The sequence below is a fragment of the Phyllostomus hastatus genome, unplaced genomic scaffold (genome assembly GCF_019186645.2).
Source record: "Phyllostomus hastatus isolate PE091 unplaced genomic scaffold, TTU_PhHast_1.1 phas_scaffold_129, whole genome shotgun sequence".
In the NCBI taxonomy this organism is placed as follows: Eukaryota; Metazoa; Chordata; class Mammalia; order Chiroptera; family Phyllostomidae; genus Phyllostomus; species Phyllostomus hastatus.
The window spans coordinates 15,375,939-15,402,316 of record NW_025334009.1 but is presented as its reverse complement, the minus strand read 5'-3'; the positions used below and the strand labels follow the sequence as shown (position 1 = coordinate 15,402,316).

General features: G+C 50.8%; 1 protein-coding gene across 2 annotated transcripts in view; it reads right to left on the bottom strand.

Annotated features, from left to right (window-relative positions):
• Positions 1–2,707: 2,707 nt before the first annotated feature.
• OSBPL10 (oxysterol binding protein like 10) overlaps positions 2,708–26,378 on the bottom strand; it is a 243,446-nt gene continuing 219,775 nt past the window's right edge. For both annotated transcript variants that reach the window (XM_045856914.1, XM_045856915.1), the window contains 5 exons: positions 17,066–17,543; positions 12,237–12,423; positions 10,365–10,547; positions 6,277–6,430; positions 2,708–3,984 (listed from right to left, as the gene is read on the bottom strand). In XM_045856914.1, coding sequence (XP_045712870.1) covers positions 3,940–3,984; positions 6,277–6,430; positions 10,365–10,547; positions 12,237–12,423; positions 17,066–17,543 — 1,047 coding nt within the window. In that variant the 3' untranslated portion in view covers positions 2,708–3,939. The remainder of the gene's footprint in view (positions 3,985–6,276; positions 6,431–10,364; positions 10,548–12,236; positions 12,424–17,065; positions 17,544–26,378) is intronic.

Genomic DNA, 26,378 nt, shown 5'->3' with positions numbered 1-26,378 from the left:
GTTACCACACACAATGACATAAAATTGAAAGGAACAAGACAGGATACCAGCTTTGCTACTTCAAGTATTGGCAGTTGTAGCCAGGTCAGTTGGACAAATTTTTTTTTAAAAGGCATTCAGACTGGAAAGGAAGAAGTGAAATCTGTTCACAAATGATATATTTAGAAGACCCTAAAGATGACAGAACTAATATGTCCCGCAGTTGCTAGATACAAAACCAACACACAAAAATCAGTTGTTTATACATTACCAACAATGAACAATCTCAAAAGGAAAATGAGAAAACAATTCCGTATGTAATAACATCAGACAGTAAAATACCAAAGAGTAAACTTAAGGAGCTCAAAGACATATACACTGAAAACTACAAAATACCCCTGAAAGAGACAGATGACAAATGAAAAGACATCCACTGTAATTAAAAGGCATTATTGTTAAGACAGCAATACTACATGTGGTAATCTACAGAGTCAGTGCAATGCTTATCAATTCCATTGGTGTTTTTAGCAAAAATAAAATTCACATGGAATCTCAAGGGACCCCCTAATGGCTAAAACAACCTTGAAAAAGAAAGTAGTTGAAAGTCTCACACTTCCTGGTTCCAGAACTTACTACAAAGCCACAATAATCAAAACAATATGGTACTGGCATAATGATAGATGTAAACCAGCGGATTAGAATAGAGAGCCCAGGAATAAACCCTTGCATAGATGGTCAAATAATTGTTTGATAAGGATGTTCAGTGGGTAGAGGAGGTCATCCCTACCCTCAAAACAAATGGTCCTAGGAAATCAGGAAAACCATATGCAAAATAATGAAGTTGGACTATAACTAACACAGTATATGAAAATACACTTTAAATGGATCAAAAAAAACTAAACACAAGAGCTAAAACTATAAAACTCTTAAGAAAATGAGAGAAAGGCCATGAAATTAGATTTGGCAATGACTTGGTTATTGCAGCAAAAAGCACAAGCAAAAAAAAAATGGGATGTAATTAAAATTAAATACTTTTGTACATCAAAGGATACCATCAACAGAATGAAAAGGCAACCCAAAGAATGGAAGAATATTTATAAAACATTTATAAAAAATTAACATCCAGAATTTATAAAGAACTCCTACAACTCAATACATAAAACAACCCAATTAGAAAATTAGCAAGGAACTTGAAGAGACATTTCTCCAAAGGTATACAAATGGGCAATGAATACATAAGATACCATCACTAATCATCAGGAAAATGCAGATCAAAACCACAATGAGATTGTGCTTCATACCCATCAAAATAATTTTTACAAACAAAAGCAGAAAATAAGGGAGAAATTCAAACCCTTGTACATTACTAGTGGAATTGCAAACTGGTATAGTAGAAAACAGCATGGCAGGTCCTCAAAAAATTCACCACGGGCTCTTCATCTGCTACAGTGCTTCCACGTCTGGGTGTACATCCCTAAAAGAACTCACACAGCCACTCGGGTACTTGCACTCCCGTGGTCACAGCAGCAGCACTCACAATAGGCGCGAGTTCAAACCCAGATGTTTGTGATGGGTAAATAAACAATGTGAGCAATGCATATATATTCACATACCATGGAGTGTATTATTCAGCCTTAAAAAGGAAGGAAATTCTGATGAACCTGGAACACATGCTAAGTGAAATTAGGCAGGCACAAAATAAGTATAGTACCCTTCTATTCATATAGGGTATATTTAGTCAAGTTTATAAAAACAAAACAGAATGGTGACTGCTAACAGTTTCAGATACTGGGGTGGAGTGGGAGTTACTGTCTAATGGGCAAAAAGAATATGAAAATCAACAAAGAGCACATGACAACATAGATTGATCTGTAAACACAATATTAGCTCAAACAAGTAAATTAATGACAACTCCATTTTTATGAAGTCCCAAAACAAGCAAAATCTAGCATGCCCTTGAGAAAAACACATGACGTATATGGACACAGAAAAGCAAAACCCAAGAGGGTGACTTGCTCTGGGAGTCAGGACGGTGGTGGTGGCGGCGCCCCTGGGGTCAAGGAGGGGGTACAATTTTGTAGGGCTGCAAACATGGCTTTTAAGCTACTGACGGACGAACAGGTTTCTTCACTTAAAGTAGGTATATGGGTGCTTATAATGATTCTTGGAACTGTAATGTTTTTTGTGAATATTCACAACTTTTTAAAAAGCAGTCAGCCCACCCACTTATCACCACCACCCCCCAAAAAGAGAAAAGCAAGCCTTCTCCATGTTTTACTTACCAGATGGTTTATCTTTTGAAGGCCGGAAAATCTAAAAACGCCAGTGATTACTTTTCAGTCTTCTCATTCAGGATTTTCCCCCCCTCAAAATAGCATCTCTTCTGCTTTTTCTCTCAGAAGCAAAATACTTCCAAACACTTTACTGTCCCAGGTGTTTTAAGACTGCACCTAACCATGCCTGTATCACTTACATTGCCCCGAATTAACTTCTCACAAAAATAGAACATTCACTAGATATGAGTTAAATATCCTTATGGACTTGTCATAAAATATCCACAAATGTTTATCTGGTAGAGTTTTCATTGTATTTGAAACACTGTTTTGATGTAAATATGATTGGCGTTCACATCAAATTAACAATAACCAGTAAAATCTGAGCTCATTTAGAGCCACCAATTCCAACTGAATTTTTTAATCCCTAAAGATAAAACAGACACAGATAGGTATGGTATTTAATTGAAATATATTTGTCTAACATCTACAAAGTGTGAACAATTGGTCTTAAGAAAGCAGACGAAAGGCACAAAATTAGTATTACTACAGAGAAGCATCATGCTACTGGATTTTATAAATATTCTCAGGGTGGCACAGTAAAAAATAAATGAAGCATTGAGCGAAAATCAGATGTGTCATTTTTCCCCCCTTGCTTTATATTCTAGTCAAGTCTTGACCTCATTTGTAAAGGCTGAAGACTGAAATTCAACTGAAACCATGGCACGCTTAGGCAGGCTTTATTTTAATCACAGTGGTTTTCTTGAAGAGTGAGGGTCAAACAATAGAGGTGCACTTTAAAAAAATGCACAGAAAATTCTTTTCTCTTTCCCCAAACTAAATACAAGATTGAGGCTGTGGTTGTGCATGGTGCCATATGCATGCGTTTCTTTAACTTCTAAAGCCCTTTTTTCATCATAAAAGTAGTGTGAAGTTTCCATATGACTTATTTTCTACTGTAAAAGCAGCTTCAGAAAAATATGACTAGTGCTTTGAGCATGAGAAATTATGGGAGGGAAATTCCAAGATGGGCCTGCCTCTAAGTTCTCCCAGAGCTGCTCCATCTTGCAAGGCTCTGGCTAAACCTTTAATAGCTTCCTGCCCATTCCTCACTCAGCAGAATGAGCTGTTTATCTTTCTGGAGAATGGACAAATGAAATGCTGAAGTGGGGAGGGAGGTGGGAATCAATAATTTTGAAATGACAGCCACCTACCAGGAATGAGCCACTTTCCACCAGATGGATGTCAGCTGGGTGATGCCAATTCAATTTTGTTCTGACAGGAGTTGACCACCTTTGTGAGTGCAAAACGTTTTTGGCAAAGCGAGAAATAGAAAACGTCAAACCTCGTTGATAAAAAGGTGCCTGTAATTACCCACTTAAATCTTAGTAAGTGAAGTATTTACATGTGTGATACCCAGCAGATGTGTATGTAATGCATGTGTGTGAGCGTGTAGTGTGCCAAGAGTCCACACACACCACTGTACACACGTGCCCCAAATGGCTCTTGAATAAATCCAGTCCTATAGTAGAGTCTGGGGTTCATTTTTCACAGTATATAACTTCTCAGGTACCATTTCTTGAATGATATCAAGAGGTCTCAGTGAGTACCAACAGAACCTTGATACTGTACCACTTTAATTCCTAAAAAAGAGGCCTCTTTCTGAAGGCTCTGCCCCTCCACGCCATCAGTGTGCCTTCCAAAGGGGATTGAAGTAGACCCAGCCGTCACCCTGTAAGAGAAGGGAGGAGACATTATTACATGGAGACCTCTCGGCCGGCAAAGCGGGGACCCAAGAAGAGTCCCAGGTGCTGCTGGATTGGAAACGGAACACCCTGCCAAGCAGTGCTGTTAGTGTCTGTTCAGGACCACCACCAGTATGTGTGTCCGACTTGTTCCTGACACCTCGGCCGTGCCAGGCGCGTGGTCTCACTGCCCCTCCTCAGCCCAGCTGCTTTCAGAAGCCCACATGATCTTCACATGCTGGCATTTTAGGAGGAAACCCCACAACATGACCAAAATAACAAAAGGAGGAGGCTTTATTGGATTACACCAAGGAAGATGGCCAAAACAAAACAAAAACCTTTTAAACAGCAGGACGTTGGGGCAGGGGGAAGAGGGCGTTGGATGGACAGGCAGGAAAGAAAGAGCAAAGTGCCTGCACATGAGGTTGGCCGCCCACCAGCCTGCAGGGAAATGCCCGACGAGCTGTCACCGGCAGGCTGCAGTCACAGGTAAATCACACACCAGACCGAGATGGTGCCCACAGTCTGGTGCCACACTAGAAGGGCATATGCTGAAGGGTGACAGTGCTGGTGTTGGGGTGATTCTTACTCTCTACGTCTCCTCAAGCCTTCTGTTAGGAACACACTGGCTTTTACTAAACCCAGCGGGAACAGCTGTATGTATGCTTTTGTTGTCATTTTTGTCTTTAATGTGCATCTTCCTGTCTGAGACCAGATCCGCGTCACAGAGAGATCCTTGAAGGACTCTGATAATTTTATCTGTCCACTTGGCAGGCACGGGTGCTCGGATTACACATATTTCCGGGTGTGCCGGTGAGGGTGTTTGTGGATGAAATTAGCGTTGGATTGGTAGGCTCAGCAACGGGACTGCCCTCCCCAGCGTAGGTAAACATTGTCCAGTCTGTTGAAGGCCTGAAAAAACGGATGGAAGGAGGAGGAATTCACCTTTTTTTTTTCTTCTGCCTCACTCCTTGAATTGGGGCAGGGATTTACACTGTCCGCCTCCTAGGGGTCCCCAGCTTGCATTGCAAATGGCAGGTGCTGGGGATTTTCAGCCTCCATATTCTCGTTAGCCAATTCCTCATAATAAACCTACCTTTATTTCTGTCTCCCATTGGTTCTGATTCTGTTGTGTTTCTCTGGGGAACCCTAATAATAGAGTCACCTCACCTGGGCCGGGCTTCCAGACAGGGCTCCCCCTCAGTCTCATAAAGGCAGAGTTTCCCTAACCAGGCTTTGGACCGGAATCCAACCCTGGGGTCTCCAGACCGGAGCCGCAAAGCCTGCCTCTGGTGGGGGAACAGGAGCTGCTTCCTGCTCCTGACCAGAAGTCCACCCCAAGGTTACTCACTCACCCACAGCCTTCCAGCCACACAGGATTACCCTTCCTTGTAGCAGAAGTCAGGCATGAGCAGCACCTGGGCCAAGAAAGCCCGTTTGAATTTTTTAAAATCCCTTCACACCACATTAACATCCGATTTGTCATACAGATTCAGATTTCTGGCTTGTGAACAGGGAACAATCAGCCTGTGGTCATCTGCAGGCGAGGTGGCACCCAGCCCCCTTAGACACAGACTCGCCCGCCCAGGCCTTGCCGGCCTGTTTCTCACTGAAGCTGCCGGGCTCCTGAGGGCCCGCCTTCAACCCCGGCTTCTACACTCACTCGCATCATTTCTAGCTCTGGCCTCAGAATGCTTCCCGGTTCCTCCACAAAGCACGTCAAGAGCACCAGGGCCTCAACTGAGCACGTAGTGCCTTGCCCACTGCCCACTGGATGGGCAGTCGTGGATTTTATTTCTGCCTTCCAGTGTCACTTTCCTGGGTGACAGCAGCAGCATTCGGGCACAGGACTGTCCATCCCGCTCGGCCCGCAGGAGGCAGAGCTCTGAAGGGCAGTTCCAGCCACGGAGGTTCCGGCCCACCCGGGTGTGGAGGTGGGCTCCGAGCTGCTTCGCTGACTCGGAGCTGATGACAAAGTGGCAGGGGTTGTGATTTTTTTTTTTAAATGACCAGGACAGCATCCAGATCTGCAACCCCACTCTCTGCCCTCCCTGGCAGGCTGATGTGCTTTTCTGATGGGGGCTGTCGGAGGGCCAGTGTCGGGTGCTCAGTTTGCCCACAGGATGGCCTGGCCCCAAGCCGGAGCCAGAGCCAAGCCGCCCCAGACCTTCCCAGGACCTCCGGTACCCTGTCGTCATCCGTCCAAACCACTGCGTTAGCCAGACAAAGCCATCTGCCCCTCGCGCAGGACAAGCGCCCAAAACAGGCGGCGGAGTTACCTCCTGGATAAAATACTTGGGCTGCCACAGGGTGCGGAGGCTCTCCCGCTTCCGTTCCTCCACCCGCTGCTTCTCCTCCAGGCGTCGCTTTTGCTCGGTGGCGGCGTCAATGTCCCCCAGTCGCAGGTACCGAGTCACCTCCCGCCAGAGGTTCCTGGGGAAGCACGGAGGAGAGGACGCGGTTAGCCAGGGCCGCCAGGCTCAGGGACGGCCACCCTCGGCAAGGAGGGGCCAGAGCAGGGAAGGGGACATCTGGGCAGGCCTGGAGAGGCAGCTCATTCCAGGTGCCTCAGAGATGCCTAGACCCAGCCGGGATTTGAACCCAGGACTACCTGGCCCCAAGCCTGTGCTATAAATATAAACTCTCTTGTCCTGAGCACCATGGCTCTCTCAGGACTTGGACTGAGTAGGGATTGAATCCAGTGGTAACAGTAATCTTACTACAAACAATGGACACTTACATGGTGTTAACCATGTTTCTAAGCATTTTACACAAACTCTTTAATCACAACAACCCAGTAACAGATGCTATATTATCATCCCTATTTTAAAGGAGAGGAAAATAGGTCTGTATAAGTGAAGTGACTTGTCCGAGGTCAGCAAGCTGATGAATAGGAACACGTGGTTTCCCACAGGGGCGCCCAGTATTAGGAGGTGCAGACCCGGATGAGAGTGTGGGGGGGGGCGGTGTTTATGCTACAGGCTCTGGCGTCGCCCCCACATCTGCACGGGAAGTTCCCCCTCTGCCCCACTCGCTCACTGTAGAAGGCGCCTAGATGGGCTCCTACCTTACGTGCAGTTTCCCGCCTCAGGACTTTCCCAGGGCCGTCCCTGACTCATACACTGTTCTAGAAGGTGGGGAAAGGAATAAAGTAGAGCAGGACCCACGCTCTTCCTCACTTAGACACATCGGAACGAGTCAAGATTTCACACTGAAGGAACTCTTTGATGCAATTAATTAGATCCTGGGCCAGGGAGCACGCCCACCTTGGGCACCTGTGACCCCGTCCACGTTGAGGACACCTTAGCAGGAAGCCTTGAGTGTGGGCAGGATTGGGCTGCGGAAGGGCGGGAGGCTGCCAGCAACGCAAGGATGAGACAACCAGACCCCGCTGAGGGGGATCAGAATCGAGGAGCTGGGAAGGGGCGAGCTCCTGCCGCCAGCTCAGCCTGCCCACCGGCCCGCCCGGAGTCCCGCCGCACAGAGACCCGGGGAGGGTGATGCTCCGGCTGCGGTTTGACGGCAGGAGAAACTTCCGAAGTGGGATACGAAGTCAGGTCCAAGGAGCCTCACAGCCCCTACTGTGTCTGCTGTGCCCTGCGAGCTGACCTCGGAGGGAAACCGCCTGGCCAAAGCCGCTCAGGGAGGTGAGGGAAGGAAACCGAGGAACCAGGGGCTGGGTCCTGTCACAGTCCCAAACACCCGCACCCGCAATACACATCTCCTGCGGAGGGAGGGGCTGGGCACACGGACATCCAGGGTGGGGGTGCACTCAAGAGCAGGGCAAAGCCTCAAAACTGCAAGATAGTGGCCCCAAGTTTATAAAGCAAGAACTGGCCTTGGGACAAGAACTGGCCCCAGGCAGAGAGCTCTGGCCAGACACACAGGGACCCAACCAAGATCACTTTCTGAGGGTAGGGACCAGTAGGGAGGGGTTAGGGGCTCATCTGGGACAGACTTTTCAAGACTAAAGAAAAAAACAAAGGTGAAGATTTCAGGAGGAAAGGGTGGGAGCAGGGCAGTGAGGAAAGCAGAAAGGAAGTCCAGCGGTGCTGTCCCTGAGAAGGGGAGGTCAGCGTGGCAAAGGGCCGGCAAGTGGTAAGTGGCTGGGGCAGGCGTGGCTGGCACCGCTGGCTCTGCCTTCACCCAGCAGGGCCCCAGGGCTCTGGCCAAGGCAGGACTCTGCTGAGACCAAACTCTGGGCATCGTGAGCAAATGCACAGGTGTGGGCAGACTGACTGACTGTCAGTCTGTCAGTCTATCTAAAAATCTTCACTCTTCCTCTGATGGGACAGTGGTTCCCTCCCCTCCAAGGGGGCAAGTGGGGACCGGAGGCCTCACCAGGGCTAGCACCACCACGGTGAGGGCTAGGACACCCGGTCTAACCACTGGCCCATCTGGCCATGCAGGTGGTCCCTCTGGGTGAGCAGGCTCGGGTGTTTGCGCAGCCAGGGAGCTCCTGGACCAGCCGAGCCACCTTGCAGGGCAGTTTCCCCTGGGAAAACAAGGTGGGCGGGGCTCAGTTTCCCTGTAGCTTAGCGCCGTATTTCAGTAAGGTCTGCAGAGGTAAGCCAAAAAGCAGGGGGCACCCTGTGTCTGACTCCGGTACCAGACCCTCTCCCCACCCCAGGCTGAATTCCAAGTTCCCCTGGCTACGTGAAGCAGCAGAGTCTTCATGAGGAGTAGCTGCCTGACTCCATATCCCTGGAAGAGCAACACAGGCGATGGGTTTTGTTCTCAGCCGCCAAACCAGAAACCACAGGGTTCCCGACCCTGGGAAGGCTTCGCTGGAGGCAGCGTGGGTAAGGGGACGGCTTTCTGCCCTGTCACAGCCTGCCCCTTGTCCCGCTACAATGGTCCAATAGGCTGAGCTGAGAAAGCCAATGGTGAGAGTTCATGGCCTCCATCTGGACACAGAAGGTCACACCCGCTGTCCCCGAACAAACAGAAGAATGAGTGTGCTGATCCTACAAGGAGGCAGAGGCTCCAGGGGTAGTGAGGCCCTGGTCTCATTCAACTCAGTTATCACGTACTACTTATACCCACAGTTGTATTCCCACTGGTGACAAACTCTTCTTGTAAAGGCAAACCCTTGCCCAGAACCATCTGTAATTTCATTGTCATTCTGCATCACATGTCTAAAGAGCGTATACTGCTTTTACATAAGAACAGGAGTGGGCAAACATCTTCTGTAACGGGCCAGGCAGCAAACACGTTAGGCTTGGCACAACCACTAGTGCCCGGGGTTTCGGTCACAACTACTTCACTGCCACTGTAGCAAGCAAGCAAAGGTAAACAAACAATCATCATACCTATGTTCCCATAACATTTTACAAATATCAGCCATAGGCTAGATTTGGCCCCGGGGTCATAGTTTGCTGACCTCCTGGATTAAAAAATCAAAAGACCAGCTCTGACTGGGTGGTTCAGTTGGTTGGAGTGTAGTCCCATACACCAAAAGGTTGCGGGTTCGATTCCCAGTCAGGGCATATGCCATGGCTGCGGGTTCGATCCTCGGGGCCTGTATGGGGAGGCAACCAATCGATGTTTCTCTCTCCCCTCTTCCTTTCTCTCTAAAATCAATGAACATATCCTCGGGCGAGGATTAAGAAAAAATCAAATGGCATATTCCACAAGGAGTACGCCTGTGTGCCTGCATAAACAGCACTGGAAGTGGCTGCACTGTATTCATACCGTGGAGCGGACAAACTACCTCATCTGATGTTAAGAGAACATCAGGTATGTTCTCTTAAACTGTTTTCCTCCTGCGGAACAGGCAGGTGGTTGCTTTTTCTTTTAATTCTTTAGTCAATTTTATATTAAATTTTTTTCTGAATTTAACAGTTTCCCCCTAGAACAGATTCCCAGAAGTGGAGCCCAAGATTGAACTGAATTAATGCGTTTACAGCTAAACCTCACACATTCCTACTCTCAGCTCAGGGTACACGGTGTCAATGTGATCACGCCCTTGCCAGCGCTGAAGTTCCTTTTTTAATGATGTTGCTAATTGGGTAAGAAAAAGAAAAAAGGTATCCCATTGCTTCACTAGTTCTTTGATTACTGGCAACTCTCTGTATTTAACTTTGTAATGAAGCAACGGACCAGCCACAAGCTCCGTCTGCGCCCGGAGGACGGGCACTGAGACGCTGCTGCAGGCCCTCACGCGCCCCCACAAAACACAGAACACACACTGGAAGCTACAAAAGATCCACTGCTACAGGACACGGTGGAGAATTCGAACTCCTCCACACGTCAGAGCATGATTCCCGGCCCACTTCCATGAGCGGACCCTCCTGAGGCTTCCTCCCTGCCCCCTGGGTGGAGAGCGGAGGACAGCTGAGCCGGACACAAACAGCCTGACCCGCACCTGGACTCCATGGGCCCCTGCTTCTCCAGGGGCCGGATCTTCTTCGGGCACACGGGCAGCGCGGTCGTGTCGATGACCTTGGTCTCTCCGTTGCTGTAGGTGAACTCTAAGGTGCCGTTCCACTCGCCGTGGGCCTTGCAGACGATGGTGTTGGTTGGGTTGTGCTTCACCTCGGCTGTGACCCTGAGCGAGTGGACCAAACGAACATGGTCTGCGACGTGACCAAAACACAGAGACTGCTTCAAAAGGCAGACTCGCAGAGATTTTTTTTTTTATGGGGCGGCATGGAGAGGAATTGCTTTTTTGTGTTTTGCTCAAAGACCAGCGTATACATTGTGATCTCATATCTTTGAACAACAACAAAAAAGAAGGTATTGATAGGAAGACTGGTGGGAGGTGAATCAAATCCACAGACCAGTTAACAGGCCAATCTAGCGAAGGCTGAGCAAAACCCCTGACCTCTTGCTTGGCCTTGCACCTGTACCTGCCCATTCACGGCCGCAGCTCAGGGGGCCCACCTGCCAGCTGTGGGCTCCCGCTTCCCCTGCCCAGCCTGAGGGAGCTCTAGGTGTCCAGCTCTGGGTGGTAGCAGATCCTGGCTCCCTCTCTACCCTAAAGTCTGCCAATTCTGAAGCTTGAATGACTCAGAACCAGGGAAGCCAGCTCCAAGCAGCCAAGTCTGCAAGGCAAGCTCATCCCTTCCCCGTGGCCCAGCCCAGGCTGAATTTAGTTTTCAAACACAGGCCTGGAGCTTTCTGCCCGAGCCTCAACACAGCCTAGGTCCCTAGGTGGTGCGCAGCGGCTGCAGGCAGCATCAGGAGGCTTCGGGGTGCACCCAGGGGGAGGGCCTTAGTGGTGGGCAGGGAAAGGCTTAACTTTGGCTCTCCAGCAGGGAAAACACCCAATTTGTAGCATTTGCATATTTCCGTGGGGCCCCACCACAGGCTGATTTCAAGCTACCAGCTTGGTACGAGGGGCGGAGCTGGGCAGAAGTGCAGCCCGTGGTCAGCCTGTGAGTGGGTGTGTCTGCATCCCCCACAGACACTGAGGGTGTGGGCTTTTTCCCAGGCAGCAAACACTCCATGGCCCCCTGTGAACACCATACAAAACACTTTCCAAGAGAAAGGGTGGGAGGAGCTTGTTTCTGCAGTGATGTGCTCCCAAGGAGACAGTTTTTTAACTGGGGCAATAAAACCAACGTGGCACTTCTGCCAACAGCAGACCTCGCCTTCAATTTCTTAGGCTTGTGCTTCCCCAGCTCCTAGAGGAAGGGGTGGGGGGAGCCCTTGATCTCACAGAGGACACGGGATTCAGGAGAGTTAATGGAGCCAACCTAACATGAACAGGCAGCTCTCAGATCGCATCGCGTCCCATCAGAGAAAGAGGCTGCGGCCTCAGAAGGGCGAGTTTTCTGTAACAAACGGAAGCATCTTTTTTCTCCGGCATTCTGCTAACAGATCAGCAAAGGATCTCACTGTAGATTGACATGGGGAGAGCTTAAAAAAAAAACAAAACTGCCATGTGAGGAGGAAGAAGAGGCCCATTTTCAAAAATGTCTGTTCAAAACTTTCTCTTGTAGTGGATTGAGTGCGGGCTGCGAACCAAAGTGTCGCAGGTTCGATTCCCAGTCAGGGTACATGCCTGGGTTGCAGGCCATGACCCCCAGCAACTGCACATTGATGTTTCTCTCTCTATCTCCCTCCCTTCCCTCTCTAAAAATAAATAAATAAATAAATAAATAAAATCTTTTAAGAAAAGGAAAAAACTTTCTCTTTTTTTTATTCCTCCCATGGCTGGAACCGGATTTCTGATGGAGACGAGAACTCAGGGCACCGTGATAAGACAAGACAAAGGCTCTCGGCTGCCTCCTACCTGTGCACCTTCCCTCCGTAGAAAGGCTTCGTGTGGAATATCACGGTTGCGGAGTACCCCGTCTTGGCGCAGCTGATGCTGACTTTCCCTCCAAGCTCCACCCAGGGCACGGTGAGGATGGAGCGCGCGTAGGCACTGGGCAGGGTGAACACGTACTCCTCCCCGTGTTCCAGGAGCCTCAGCACACCTCCAGGGAGAGAGGAGGGGGCGGTCAGGCGCGCAGGTGCAAGAAGAGGGCAGCCGGGGAGCAGGGATCCCGAGACGCGAGAGAAACCAAGCAGCCTCCTGCAAAGGGCACTGGCCTCCCACCTACGCAAAGGCCGGCTGCCCGCCCGTTCGCCATGAACTAATTTACTGTGTGCCCTACTGTGTGCCAGGCGCTGTGTGCGACAATGAGAAACAACCGCGGACAAGACAGAGCCACTGTCTGCCCTCAGGGAGCGGGACAGAAGCGGGGCGTGAACCCATCGCCAAGCAAACACAGGGCCGCGGCTGGGACTGAGGGGGAGGGGGAGGGGCCCGCTGTGTCCACTGAGTCGCACCAGCCAGGGCTTGACCGGGCAATTCTTAACAGCGGTGTTTCCTTTTGGGAATACGGAGGAGGTCACCAAGTCTGCGGTGGGTTGCGCACATAAGGGGCAAAGAGTTCGGCGGGGGCCACCTCCTGCCACTCACCATCTTTAGGAAAATCTCTTCCAAACCAACACGAACCTTCCCGCACGTCCCCAGGAGCCAGTGGGCCCCACAGCTGAGCGGGCGTCCAGGCACAAGCCAGACCCTAGTCCTCTGGCTCTTTTCTGAAGATCTTTACCATGTAACTGGGTGCCGACTTATTAAATAACCTGTAATTGAGTCCACACCACTACTTTCTAGGGTTTCATTAAAAAAAAAAAAAAACCCTGCCCCTAATAGGAATAAAAGACTATATTAAAGCTAGACGCACAGATGGGAATCACAAACGAAGGCTCCTTTTTCGTTGGCCCAACAGCTGAGAGAAGCTGAAAAAATGCCAAATAATCCCCCCTTCCCTGCCGACGTTCGTCCTCAGGCTGGGAGATCGTGGTGTTAAATCCCGCAAACTGATTTATCAATAAACACAAGGCCGAGCGTTAAGACTTTCAAACTGATAAATTTCAGTTAGTGGCCCAGCCGATCTCAACCCGAGGAGCCACACGCCCCCGACAGAACGCGCGCCCCCGCAAAGCCCCGAGCCGGAGAGGGAGGGACTCCGGGGAACCGGCTGCAGGCGCCGGCGGCGTCCACATCCATCAGCGCCGGGCACCGCGTCACTTCTCGTGCTGGAACTAATTGCCTTTCCCTACAGACTCAATTAAGAGGCTGTGCCATTTTACTGGGCACCGGTTCTGCGGCTGTGTGTCCCGGAGGGGGAGGCGAGGTGCGAGAGCATGAGAACAGGCCTCCGCTCCCCGGCAGCGCGGGAGAGACCAGGAGAGGTGTCTTTGCTTCCCTGTGGACACGGCGGATGGGGGCACCGAACAGCATCTCAATTAGGGGTTTGCAGTGTCGGAGCTGAGAAGCGATGGCGGGAGGTGGGGGGGGGGGGGGCGGGCGGGGGAGACATGTAGTTAGGTCTGAGCTGCAGCCTAAGTAAATTCAAGGCGTAATGAAGCACTTTATAATGGCATTTTGTAGTAAGCTAAATATGCCACAGCCTAAGGCAATAATTTAAAAGATAAGCCCATGTATTTACCACACAATTTCAAGGGGACCTATTTAAGATCTGAATTTTAAAATGAGAGGGTTGGGAAAATGTTACTTTAAACTCAGTCAAAATAGCCATGGAATGTGCTGGACCCACGCGAGGAACAAGTGAGGAGCAGAGACGCACCCCGCTTCCCCACGCCCTGCGAAGGCGCTCTGAGCACAGGAACCAGCAAACTCTGAAGTCTGGGCATTCTCACAAGTATTTTGTAGTGCGGCAAAAATAACATCATAGGAGTTTTCCAGCAGGTGGAAAAGCGGCAGCTGCAAATTCTCCGCTTCAGGGATGACCCCAGCTGAGGGCTCAGAGAGGGTGGTCCAGGGTTTCCCACCCACAGCACCGAGCGCTTGGTGCGCAGGCGCATCCCGGAGCGCGCCCGGGGCTGTGCCGCGTGAATGAAAGGCCCAGCCCCCGCCTGCTGTGTGTCCGGAACACCGCAGCCGAGGCCCTGGGGCAGCAGGGGCCTACCCTACCGACAGAGACACGCAACAACTGCCAACAAAGAGAGACACTGAGGACCGCAGCTCACCGCGGGGGCAGGGTGGGAAAACCAGGGCTCAAAGCACCCACCACTCTCAGGTGAAGTTCCCGAGCAGATGGGCAGAGGCCACGGCTTCTGCTGGGCTAAGGAGGGAGCCCTGTGGAAGGTGTGTCTAAGTGGAAGGGCTGACAGGATGGACCGGGGTGCAGGGAATGGAGAAAAGAGGGGCGAGAGGAGCCAACGTGCTGGGAGGCAAGAACAGGCATGGAAGCAGTCACACAGGCAACGAGGTTACACACCCGCCCCTCAGCACAGCCCCCCGCCCCTGGGGCCTGGGGCCTGGGGCCGGAGGGCGGTGGGTGCGCTTCTACTCTTGGGTGAGAGCAGGAAGCGGCCCTGGGGCTCAGAAGAGGCCGAGTTCCTCTGACTGAAGACTTCCCCAAGTCACTAGAAACAGATCTGCAAAGCTTCCCTTGCATCAGAAACGTGCAGATCCCTGCTCGGGGCCCAGGGACGGGAGGCGCCCAGCCTGTGCTGTGATTTAGGGGTCTGCGGTTTTCCCACGCCTTGACCACCGGCAGCAGGCGGTGCTGCCGCGCGCAGGGGAATCCCCGGGCAGGAACGCGAATGTTTTCGGTGTACCAGAACATTCATTTAGTTTTATCAGAACGTATTGTATTCACCGAGCACTTATCCTGGCTAGTCTCAGAGTTAAAGTGTGTGTGCGTGTAGGAGGGAGGAAGAGAAAAACAACTTGTCTACTCCTGGTTTTGCCACGGGGCCTGCGAACTCCCACCTTCAGTCCATTCTTCACGCAGTAGCCAGGGGAGGCGGCTAGCATAGCACCACCCGCCCCCGACTCGCACCTCACTCAGGGCAAAAGCCCGAGCTCTTGCAGGCTCTCCGAGCCAGCCCCCACGACCCGGGCCCCCGCTCCCTGGCCTCCTCTGTTCTCCCCACCTGCCACCCCGGCCCCTACTCCACTCCAGCCACACTGGCCTCCGGGTGTCCCTAGAACTCTCCAGATCCACGCCCCTGCCTCTGGGCATTCATGGCGCTGGGCTGTTTGCTTGGAACATCCATCCACGTGGCTCACTCTCTCCTCTCCCCCAAGCCTTTGGTGAGGTACCCCACTCTCACTGAGGTCCCCCTGCCAGCACCCCACCCTCCTCCTTTCCGGCTCTGTCTCGTTAGCACCAGTCATCATCGTCACCTGTCACACCTCAGATTTCTCGCGCTCATCTGGTTTCCAGACTCGCGCATTAGAACATCGGCTCCCCCAGGGCGGGAACTGGTCCGCCCTGCCCACTCCTGCACGTCCCGCACCAGGGACGGTGCTGTTGCTCTCGCACGTGGACGGATGACCCACGGGTCTATCTGAGCCTCCCTGTTGTAGAGAAGGAAGTACATACATGGGGAGCAGTATCTCTAATTCAGAGACCATCTGGGCAAGGTTCCTCCGGGCATCCTTCCCTGCCCAGGGCCTCTGCCCCACCACCCGAGTTTAACGCACCATCCCGCTGTCTTCAAGTCACATCAAGCGTCTTGTAGGTTAATATGAAAGTTTACTCTAATATGCTAATAAACCTCAACAGCTGGATGAATTTCCAGACGACATTAAAAGTCAGTGAATGAAGGAATCCCTCGATCCGCCCCGGGAAGCGGGGGCCGTGTCTCCTTAGAACAAGCCTGCAACCTCCCACTCACACGGGCTTCGGTGCAAACTGAAGGAGGGACGGCCGCCCTCAGCACGTTCCTTTCTCTGCACACGAGCGCACTTCTTCTCCGCGAACTACATTCCGTGGGAAACTGAGGCTAAGGAACCAAGCTAAACAGAATGAAGTGAGTCTCCCAAACCCCAAGATCTCTTTGGAAATAAAGACTCCACCGGCGCAAACCCCGAGGCATGGGGTGAGCCGCTGCCAGCCTGCGGAAGCACAGAGCCCCAGATACGTCACATTATCAGGATTAATGCCGCTCTCACTCCTTATCACACACGCGCGTGTAGGACTCAGGGCGAACACACACCTGCCCCCTCAGGGGGCCTTTAGCGGTCCTCTTCCTGCCCCGTGCTCCCTGCCTTCGGCGGCAGCAGCTGCCTGAGGTGCTGGAACTCGGGCTCCCTGCTCAGGGCACCAGCACGCAGCAGCAGCAGCAGGGGTCTAGCACCTGGGCTGAGACCTGATTCCTGGGACCTGCCCTGCAGCCTCAACCCCCTCGGTGCTGCGCTAGAGCAGCTCCCTGCCGCGGCTGCGAGGAGGAGACTCCAATCCCTGTCCTCCCATTCCCCCTTGGACCTACAGGAGTCACCGAGTATTCGTGGTTTCACTTTCTGCCGTTTCGGTTAGTTACTGGTGGTCAGCAGTGGTCCGAAAATACTAAATGGAACATTCCAGAAGTAAGCAATTCACCCGTTTTAAATCAGGTCCCCTGCTGAGTAGCATGATGAAATCTCATGCGGCTCCACTGGGTCCAGGGTGTGAATCGTCGCCCACTCACTCACCCCTCAATTCCTAAGCAAAACAAACACGAGGAACTCCACACAGAAAATCACCAGTCATCTATCAGGTACGCGAACACCACTGTGTGAGAGTCAGACTCCAGCGAACACATGATATGGCTTACCTTCTCCTATCATAGAGACCCCCACGGACATGCCCATGAACTTGCTTTTGGTCCATACGTGAGTGTTGACGCACAGTCTCTTCTCCTTGCACTCACAGTAGAAGCAGGAGATGGGTGGGTGATGGGACACCTGCTCAGCCACAAACCTCAGCTTGTAGCTTTCAGAAGAGTCACCGGCTGTCAGGTGTTGGTGGCTGGGAGGGGAGTGGGAAGCAGTCCTCTTTGGCTTGACCTTGTCCTTGGGAACTTCCCAGGAGCAGTGAAACGTCTCGCCGATGATGGGGTTGTAGGGCTTCTTGGCCAAGGCCCCCTTGCGGCCCTCGTGGAAGGCGGTGAGATAGTACTCCACAAAGCAAATGACTCTCTCCTCCGGCGTGGCTCCCGCGGTGATGGCCAGCAGCAGGTCTGGGTGCGCCATGAAGTCCGCGTACATCTCCAGCAAGGATCGCTTCTCCAGAATAAACGTGGGAAGCACCACCTGCATTGGGAAGGAGGCACAGTCAGACGGGAGTCCCCAGGACGCCGTGAAGGGGCAGAAGGGGAAACACATGAAAGCTGCAGCCACATCGGGCAGGCGCACCTGGCTGAAGCCAGGGCACAGCTGCTTTCCGTCTGCACCCGGATGACGGGCCAGGGGAACCGACACGGACGAAGCTGGAAGTGGCTGCAGCAGTGGCGTCAAGACCAGCCTAGCTTCGGGGACAAGACTGTTCTGCATGCTTTTCTTCTCAGCTCATCTGAGCTAAAGCAACGGCCTCTGTCTCTACCCACTGCTGTCTGCCTCTTACCACACAGCCCTCTTTTGCTCCTCATTATTTGGAGGGCGAAGGAAGGGCTTTCTCATGTCCTTCCCGATGTCAGGCACAACCAAGAGGGGTGCTCGGTGTGTTCCCACAAACACGGACATTGGGGTTTGCTGGCGCCACATCAAAGGGGGTCCGGGTAGACCAGGACCCACCAGCAACCATGTGATAATCTCTGTCACAAGAGGAGCATATGAAGCCCAACAAGATGAGGGCAGAGCAGGCGTGTGGCAAGGGCCCCCGGCCCAGGTCTCCAGGAGGCAAGGCCAGGAGGCAAGGCCAGCTCTCAGGCAGATGTCCACAGAGCTGCCACGAAGAAGAGGGGCCATTTGGGCCAGAAGCAGCGACCAGAAGTTACAGAGAAGTAGGCTGGCATTTAACCTAGATTTGCTATTGGCCCCATGACTGAAGACAAGGAGAAATCGGGGTGGCTCTGTCAGGGAGGGGACACAGAAACTCCTTGTTGATCCCAAGTGGTCACTCAGGTGCCATACAACCTAAATGCCTGTGACCCCATGATTTAGGTACTTCAAGCAAATGAAGGACCTTGTGAAACTGGGCTGGAGAGCAGGTAACTCATTACTACTGCTGATACGCAGAGGAGAGTGGGCCTGTTTCTCACTGCTCAACAGTGACCTTACAATGACTCCAAGTTCCTGGGCACTAACATCCCCCTCCCTCCCCCGTGTAGCCGGACGGCACAGCTTTTTTTGACCTGGAGCATCTCACGCTGTTGCTGCTCCTGCTTGCAAGGAATCACAGGGTATTGAAGCTGGAAGCCTGGCCTTGACCTGCTGGCTCCTCCCTGACCCCCTCCAAGTAAGGAAAGAGGACCCACACTAGTTCAAGGCCAAGCAAGTTGGCCAAGGCCATGCAGCTGGATTGTGCTCCCTCCTGACACGGCCACGCCTGTCCTTCCTTTACACAGTCACTAACTCGCAGGAGGACATTTGCAAGGGGGCACATCCCTGGGCGTGAACATCTCGGCTCACAGATCTGTCACCCTGCCTCCACTTCAGCTGGCTAAGGCCCCTCCGTGCTGAGCATGTCGCTGGAAGACAGAGGTCCTGAGAGAAAGAGACAGACGGGCATGAGACCAGCCAAGCACAGAGGTTTCAGACGAAAGGAGAAGAAAGGCCAGCCCACTGGACAGATGAGAGTGGTATCTTTTCTAATGTTCTTCCATCTTTCATCTAAACATTGTGTCAGAGGAAAATGTATCTGCATTAAGTAAAAAAGCAGCCAGATGTAAAATTAGACATGTAACACAATCCAAATATCATAAAAAGACCTTGAATGTTAACATATCTGGTCTTGATACACTTTATTTTTTCTGGGCGCCTTTCTGCTTTGCTTTTATAATGGACTGGAAGAAGAAACATTATTTAAAATACAGCTGAGCAAACTAAAGGAGATGGCCTCACTCTCTTTCTGCTACAACTTAACCAAATGGAGACACTGGCTGCTCAAGGATCCGAGCTGGCCGGGGAAAAGCACACCCTGGCTCAGAGTGGCCTTCAGATGCCACCGTGACTACTTCCTGTGCCCTTTGTGGGGCAGGGTATCTATCTTTTAGCAGCCATCACAGGCCTCAGGGGTCTGCTATTCCAGGCTGCTCCTCTCCCCGTTGGCTTCCCACCACGCACAGGGCTGATAGCAGAGTAAAGAAGAGAAGTGAAATAACCCCAAACACTCACCCTCTCTCCTTCTCCTGCCCCCAGAGCCACTTGAGTGCTCCCCCAAGAACTGCCCCAGCCAGGCTGTGCAGCTTAGGGACTGTGGACTTAAGTAGCCTGGGCAACCCCCTCAAGGAGGCCGAATCAATGAGAAAGAAAAAGAAGCCACAGTGTCCACATTGCCAGACTACCCCCAAACCACGCCCCTTCCTGCTCTCTCCTTTGGGGGGCGGCCTGGAACCCCCCCCATCAGGAGGCGAGCCAGGAGGGAACAGGCAGAATGACAGGGAGAGCCGTCAGCCCCACCACACCGAAAGCCCAGGGAAGACGATTCCACGACCTTGACGCCCATCCTCCCCTCCCCTCCCCTCACCCGGCAGCAACAGGGCTGCTCTGGAAACGACTCCGCCTCTGGACAACAAGAACCCTCATGTCTGTAGCTGAGGCTGAAATTACAGGGACAGAATTAGCTACAATATGTACTCACTGCATACTTCTGAAAAGGCAAGAATTTAAAGCATTTTCCCTTATTTGTCATCTCTGAACTCAGAAGCTGAAGGATTAAAACAAAATAAACAGGAAAGAGAACTCCACTGAGAACCCCAAATCACTCATCATCAGAACCAAAAGAAACCTTCAAGATGATGATGGAATTTGCCATGGCTGGTGTGGCTTAGTGGGTTGACCACTGGCCTGCGAACCAAGGGTAACAGGTTCAATTCCTAGTCAGGGCACATGCCTGGGTTGCAGGCCAGGTCCCCAGTAGGGGCATGTGAGAGGCAACCACACACTGATGTCTTTCTCCCTCTCTTTCTCAGTCCCTTCACCTCTCTCTTAAAAAAGAAATGAAAGAAAAAATTATGGAATCAACACCTGGTCTCATAGGTGAGGGGGCAGAGATGGGGGAGCACAGAGCCCCAGGGAACCTCAGAGCTACCCTCTGCCACCCCCGCTTCTTTCCACGACACACCATGATTATCTGCTCCTGGTGAACGAGAACACTGTCTTTCCCTCAGAGGACTAGGGAGGCAGCACTCACGGGACACAGGAACTGGGAAGGCTGGGCCTTCTCCTCTCACTGAATAATAAATACTTGGGGGGCAGGAGGCAGCAGAGGGGAAGGGTGGGAAGGAGCTCCCCTTTCCAGTTCACTCTACTCCTCCCAGAACGACAGGGAAACCCACCAGTGCGAAAACCATCATGAACTTTACAGACGCAGGGAGACCTGTGGCAGTGCAGAAAGGACGTGCAAGGCCACGGTGGAAAACAGGAGGGAAAACGGGCGCTCCTCAAACAATCGAAAGTGGAACTGCCTTATGACCAAGCAATTCCACTTCTGGGTATAGACCCGAAGGAACCCTAAACACTAATTTGAAAGTATGCATGCACCCCTAGCCCACCGCAGCATTATCTACAACAGCCCAGAAATGGAAACAATCTGAGTGCCCATCGACAAATGAGTGGATAAAGAAGCCCTGGTACACACATACAGTGAAACATTACTCGGCCATGAAAAAGAATGAAACCTTGACACTTGCAACAGCATGAGTGGACCGAGAGGGTATTATGCTGAGTGAAATCAGCCAGTCAGAGACAAGTACCTGTGGTATCAATTACACAGTATGTGGAATCTAAAGAACAGAATAAGTGAACAAAATTGAAACAGACTCATAGATACAGAGGACACCCTGATGTTTGCCAGAAGCGGGGACTGAGTGGAAAAGGCAAAGGGGTTGAGAGGTACAGACTGGCAGTCACAGAACAGCCGCGGGGACGTAAGCACAGCACAGGGAGTCTAGTCAATCACAGTGGAATAACTGTGCATGGTGCCAGGGGCGGTGCTGGAAATACAGGGGGGACACTTTGTTCTGTATGTGATTATCTAACCACAGTGCTGCATGCCTGAAACTAGTGCAAAATAAACACAGAAGGTAAACTCTCATTGAAAACTATGAGTACAATTAAAACAGAAAAAGGGAGGACATGCGCAGCGAGCCCTCTAAAAGAGTGCAGCCGAAACTCCCGCATGGTTCTTCCGGCTTTCAGTCCTGCCCAGCGGCACCGACCTCTCCGCACCACAGCCAGATTCTGCTGGCTCAGATCTCCACAGATCTCCTTGGGAGAGGAAGGCGAATCTGGCCCCAGCTCCCTCTCCTCTCCCAGTACCCCTCAGTCTGGCTCCACCCGCCCTCACAGCCCCCATCCCCCAACACACACACTCACTCCTGCTCCCCCTTGCTGCCCTCTCCCCTGCCCTGTCCCAGTGATACGCAGCTCTTCAGCTCCCAGGAAACCTCTGTGAAGCTTTTCCCAGCAACTCCCGCTCCCCAGGCTAAACCAGCAGCCTCCTCCTCCCTGTCCTCACTGCACCCACACTTATCTCCGTCAGAGCATCCACGGAGCTCTCTTGGCTCTCAATAAACTTATAAAGAGCATTATGGGGACAACTGGAGAAACTTTTACAATGGGCCCTACATGAAATAGTATTACATCCATGTGAAGTTTCCCAAGTGTGATAAATGTATTGCATAAGAGGAATGTCCTACTGTTCAGAGATACTACAAGACTCCAAGTGCTTCATCAAAAAATAAACACACACACATGTGGGCATGTGTATGTGGGGTTGCAGAGGGTGGGGGCGGGAGAGAGAAATGGAAGAGGCAGTGGAGAAGGAGAGAGGAAAGAAGGGAGAAGAAAAACAAAGAGGCAAAATGTTAGCCAGCCAATAAAGGTGATGCATGTACGGAAATTCATCGCACTATTCTCGTAACAGTACTGTGAATTAGAGAATGTGCAAAATAAAAACTTGGAGGAAAAAGAAAACAGGTTCTACTGGAGATGCAACACCTGAGAACTGATCGATTTCCCAAGATAACCCTTCTGAAATTGCACGCGCAGGGAGTATGGTGTCACAGCCAACGCCAAGTGCACCTCACTAGATATGCATCCTGCACTTGACAGTGAGGCCGTGGCTTTGTCCGAGAAGGGAAAAGGAGAACACATGAGAGGTGGAGGAGCTGGGCCGGGAGGGGGATGACCATTTCCCCCCTCATCTCCTCTTGGTAGGTTTCAACGGTGTTTGTGCAGAACGCCAGACAGGTGCCTTTCAAAACCAGCACTTTGAACACTCTGGGCAAGACATCACACTTTTTGTTAAAGTAGATTTCTTTTTTAAAAAATATACTTATTGATTATGCTATTACAGTTATCCCAATTTTTATTCCCCTTTACCCCTCTCCACCCAGTACACCCCTTCCCTCCAGCAATCCCCACCTTTAGTTCACATCCATGGGTCATGCATGCAAGTTCTTTGGCTTCTCTACTTGCTATACTATTCTTCACCTCCCCCTGTCTATTCTGGACCTGCCAATTACACTTCTTAATCCCTGCACCTTTCCCCCCATTCTCCTCTTCCCCCTCCCAGCTGGTAACCCTCCAAATGATCTCCATTTCTATGATTCTGTTCCTGTTCTAGTTGTTTACTTATTTGTCTTTGTTTTGGGTTTTTTTTTTAGATTCAGTTGTTGATCATTGTGAGTTTGTCATTTTACTGTTCATAATTTTGATCTTCTTTTTCTTAAATAAGCCCCTTTAATATTTCATATAATAATGGCTTGGTGGTGATGAACTGCTGCAGCTTTACCATGCCTGGGAAGCACTTTATCTGTCCTTCCATTCCAAATGATAGCTTTCCTGGATAGAGTAATCTTGGTTGTAGGTCCTTGCTTTTCGTCACTTTAAGTACTTTTTGCCAGTCCCTTCTTGCCTGTAAGGTTTCTTTTGAGAAATCAGCTGATAGTCTTATGGGAATTCCTTTGAAGGTAACTCTTCTTTTGTCTTGCTGCTTTTAAGATTCTCTCTTTATCTTTAACCTTTGGTATTTTAATTACGATGAGCTGTGGTGTTGCCCTCTTTGGGTTCAACTCCTTTGGGACTCTCTGTGCTTCCTGGATGTGTATGTCTATTTCCTTCACCAAATTAGGGACATTTTCCTTCATTATTTTTTTCAAGTAAGTTTTCAATTTCTTGTTCTTCCACTTCCCCTTTTGGCACCCCTGTGATTCAGATGTTGGCACATTTGGAGATATGTCAGAGCCCTCTTATTCTCTTCTCATTTTTTTTTAATTCTTGTTTCTTCATTCTGTACTGGTTAACTTTTACTTCCTCTTTATGTTCCCAGTCACTGATTTAACCCCGACTTCCTTCCCTTCACTGTTGGTTCCCTGTATATTGTTCTTTATTTCACTCAGTGTAGCCTTCATTTACTCCCTTATGCATTTGTAAAAGTCAGTGAGATCTCTGAGCATCCTTACCACTACTGTTTTGAGCTCTGCATCTGATAGGTCTGTTTTGCTTAGTTCTTTTTTTTTTTTTTTTTTTGGAGTTTTGATCTCTTCTTTCATTTGGGTCATACTTCTTTATGTCCTCAATTTGTCAGCCTCCCTGTGTTTGTTTCTGAGTATTACGTAGAGCTGCTTTGACTCTGTCTTGGCACACATGTTACATTATAAGGGGTGGAGCCTCAGGCATTCGACAGGGTGGGGCCACCTGTTTGGCCACTTTATGGCGCTGCATGTGAGGGAGGGTTCAGAGAGGAAACAATGCTGCTAGCCTGGCTCTTGCCCCATTCTGAGTCACTTCCCCCACTCCCCATTTGTGACTGGTACCCTCCTTAGCTGCTCCCCTGGTGCCGAGCCCCAGAGTATGGGTGGCTTTGCATGCATTTTAGGGCCTTGCAGGTCCTTTAAATGGACTCTCCTGAGAGACAGGCAGTGTCTTCCGCCACCTCAACCCCCACTGGTTTTTGCAGCAGGAATTATGAGGCTTTATTTTCCTGGTGCTAGAACCGTGGGCTGCATGGTCTGGGCCCGGCGCTGAGAGGGCTCACTCCCCAGGTGTCCCTCCTGGTTTTTATCTGCCACATGGGGATGTGGGACCGCCCGTTCCACCGGCCGCTGCCACCCCATGTCCTCTCCACCACCCTGGCTCCCCATCTCCACCCCTCCTACCCATCTGGGTGAATATTTCTTCTTTACATCCTTGGTTATCGGACTTCCATGCAGTTCCATCTTCTGGCACTTCTGGTAGTATGTTGTTTTCAGGTTAGCTGTGACCCCTCTTACAGCTAAGCAGGGAGGCGAGGTGTGTCTATTGATGCCTCCCTCTCAGCTGGCTCGGGAAAGCGGATTTCTCTCTCCCATACGATCTTCCTGCTCTTCGTGTGTGTGTGTGCGCTTTTGCAAATAAGTCACTTAATCATCTGTTTCTTGGGCGGTGGACACCAGAGAGATGGAGCCAAAAACTGGTTGAGTACTAATTGGGCTGTCTGCCTCCGAAGGAGAGGTGAGTGATGGCCCAGCTGCACGGATGATGGCGTCCAAATGGCTGGATCACGGCTGCAGATTTATGCAGCCATCAATAAGGGCTGCCTTTTCTCCCATTAACATAATTAAGACAAGGAACTACTTTGCAGAAAGGGGGGGAAAAAGAAGATCTGCACTCGGGACTCGGAGAACAATTAATTACATTTAAAGCTGCATCAATCTACGTGTAAATAACTAATCTCCAAGCTGGGCCCTTAGAAATGTCAAATACTCGGTCACCCATTGAGAAAGTCAAAGGGCTCCCGGGAAGAGGGACAGTGCCTTCTCCCCCAGCAGGGAACACAACAAGTTTCCGCCAAGGAAGGCCTGGAGCAGGTGCGATTTTCTGCAAAGAAGCATCAGTTAACTTAACAACCTTGAGAATTGCCTACCTAACACCCTGCCCTTAGACTGGCAAACCTGCCCAGTGCAAATATGCAAGTGAAGAGAGGCCAAGACCACCCGCCAAGACTGATCCACGTAATCCTTTAAGGAAACTGAGTGAAATACATAAAAACCCCAACCCTTCCGAAGAAAGGGCAGAAGATTCACGCCACCGACGCGCCACTGAGTCTTCTTCAAGTGCCAGATCCCTTCACAACCAACCTCCCTGCACTGGGAACATCACAAAAGGCACCTATTAACATGTTCGTTCGCTGGGGAGGGTTTGAGATAACATTTTATCTTTTCCAATAAGACCTTCACTACCTAAGCGAGAGAGAGGGACGTCTGTTGACATCAACCCCTGTGCTGCCCCCGAGTCCCAGCCCTCGGCCTGCCCCACTGCACCGGAATCTGTGAGTGGAGGCTCACCTGTTGGCAACTCAGCCACACGTGTTTGGGCAAATCCACCTCTCCGAGACTCACTCCACTGTGAGACAGGGGAAAGGAGAATACCGACCACCTGGGCTCCTTATGAGTATTAAATGAGAGCATAACATCAGCCCAGGGCCTGCCTAGCACGTAATCAACGCTCACTCACTCACTCTCTGCTGGTGGTTTTTTTATCATCAGGGACCAGCACCCTCGTCTAGAAATCAGGGGAAAACAAGGACAACAAAAATCAGACACAAGCTTGTCGCACAATATTTCAGGGACGAAGTTGAAGACTAAAAACCAGTCTCCTGATGACCAGAGCTGCCTCTGGGACCCCCTCTGATGCTTCTGTAAATAACTGGTTATCTGCGAATACAGAGAAATAATTGTATAAACAAGAAAAGCATGGTAAGAATGCATGACATGTTTCAAATAGAAACCTTTCATGGAATTCCAGCCCAGCGCAGTATTTTGGGGTACACATTATCTTTGTTGCTGTTGTTTAAAGATTTTTAAAATTCATTTTTAGAGAGGGAGGAAGAAAAGGAGAAAGAGAAGAAGAGACATATTGATGCAAGAAACATCGATTGGTTGCCTCATACGTGCCCTGACCGGGGACCGAACCCACAACCCAGGCATGTGCCCTGACCAGGGA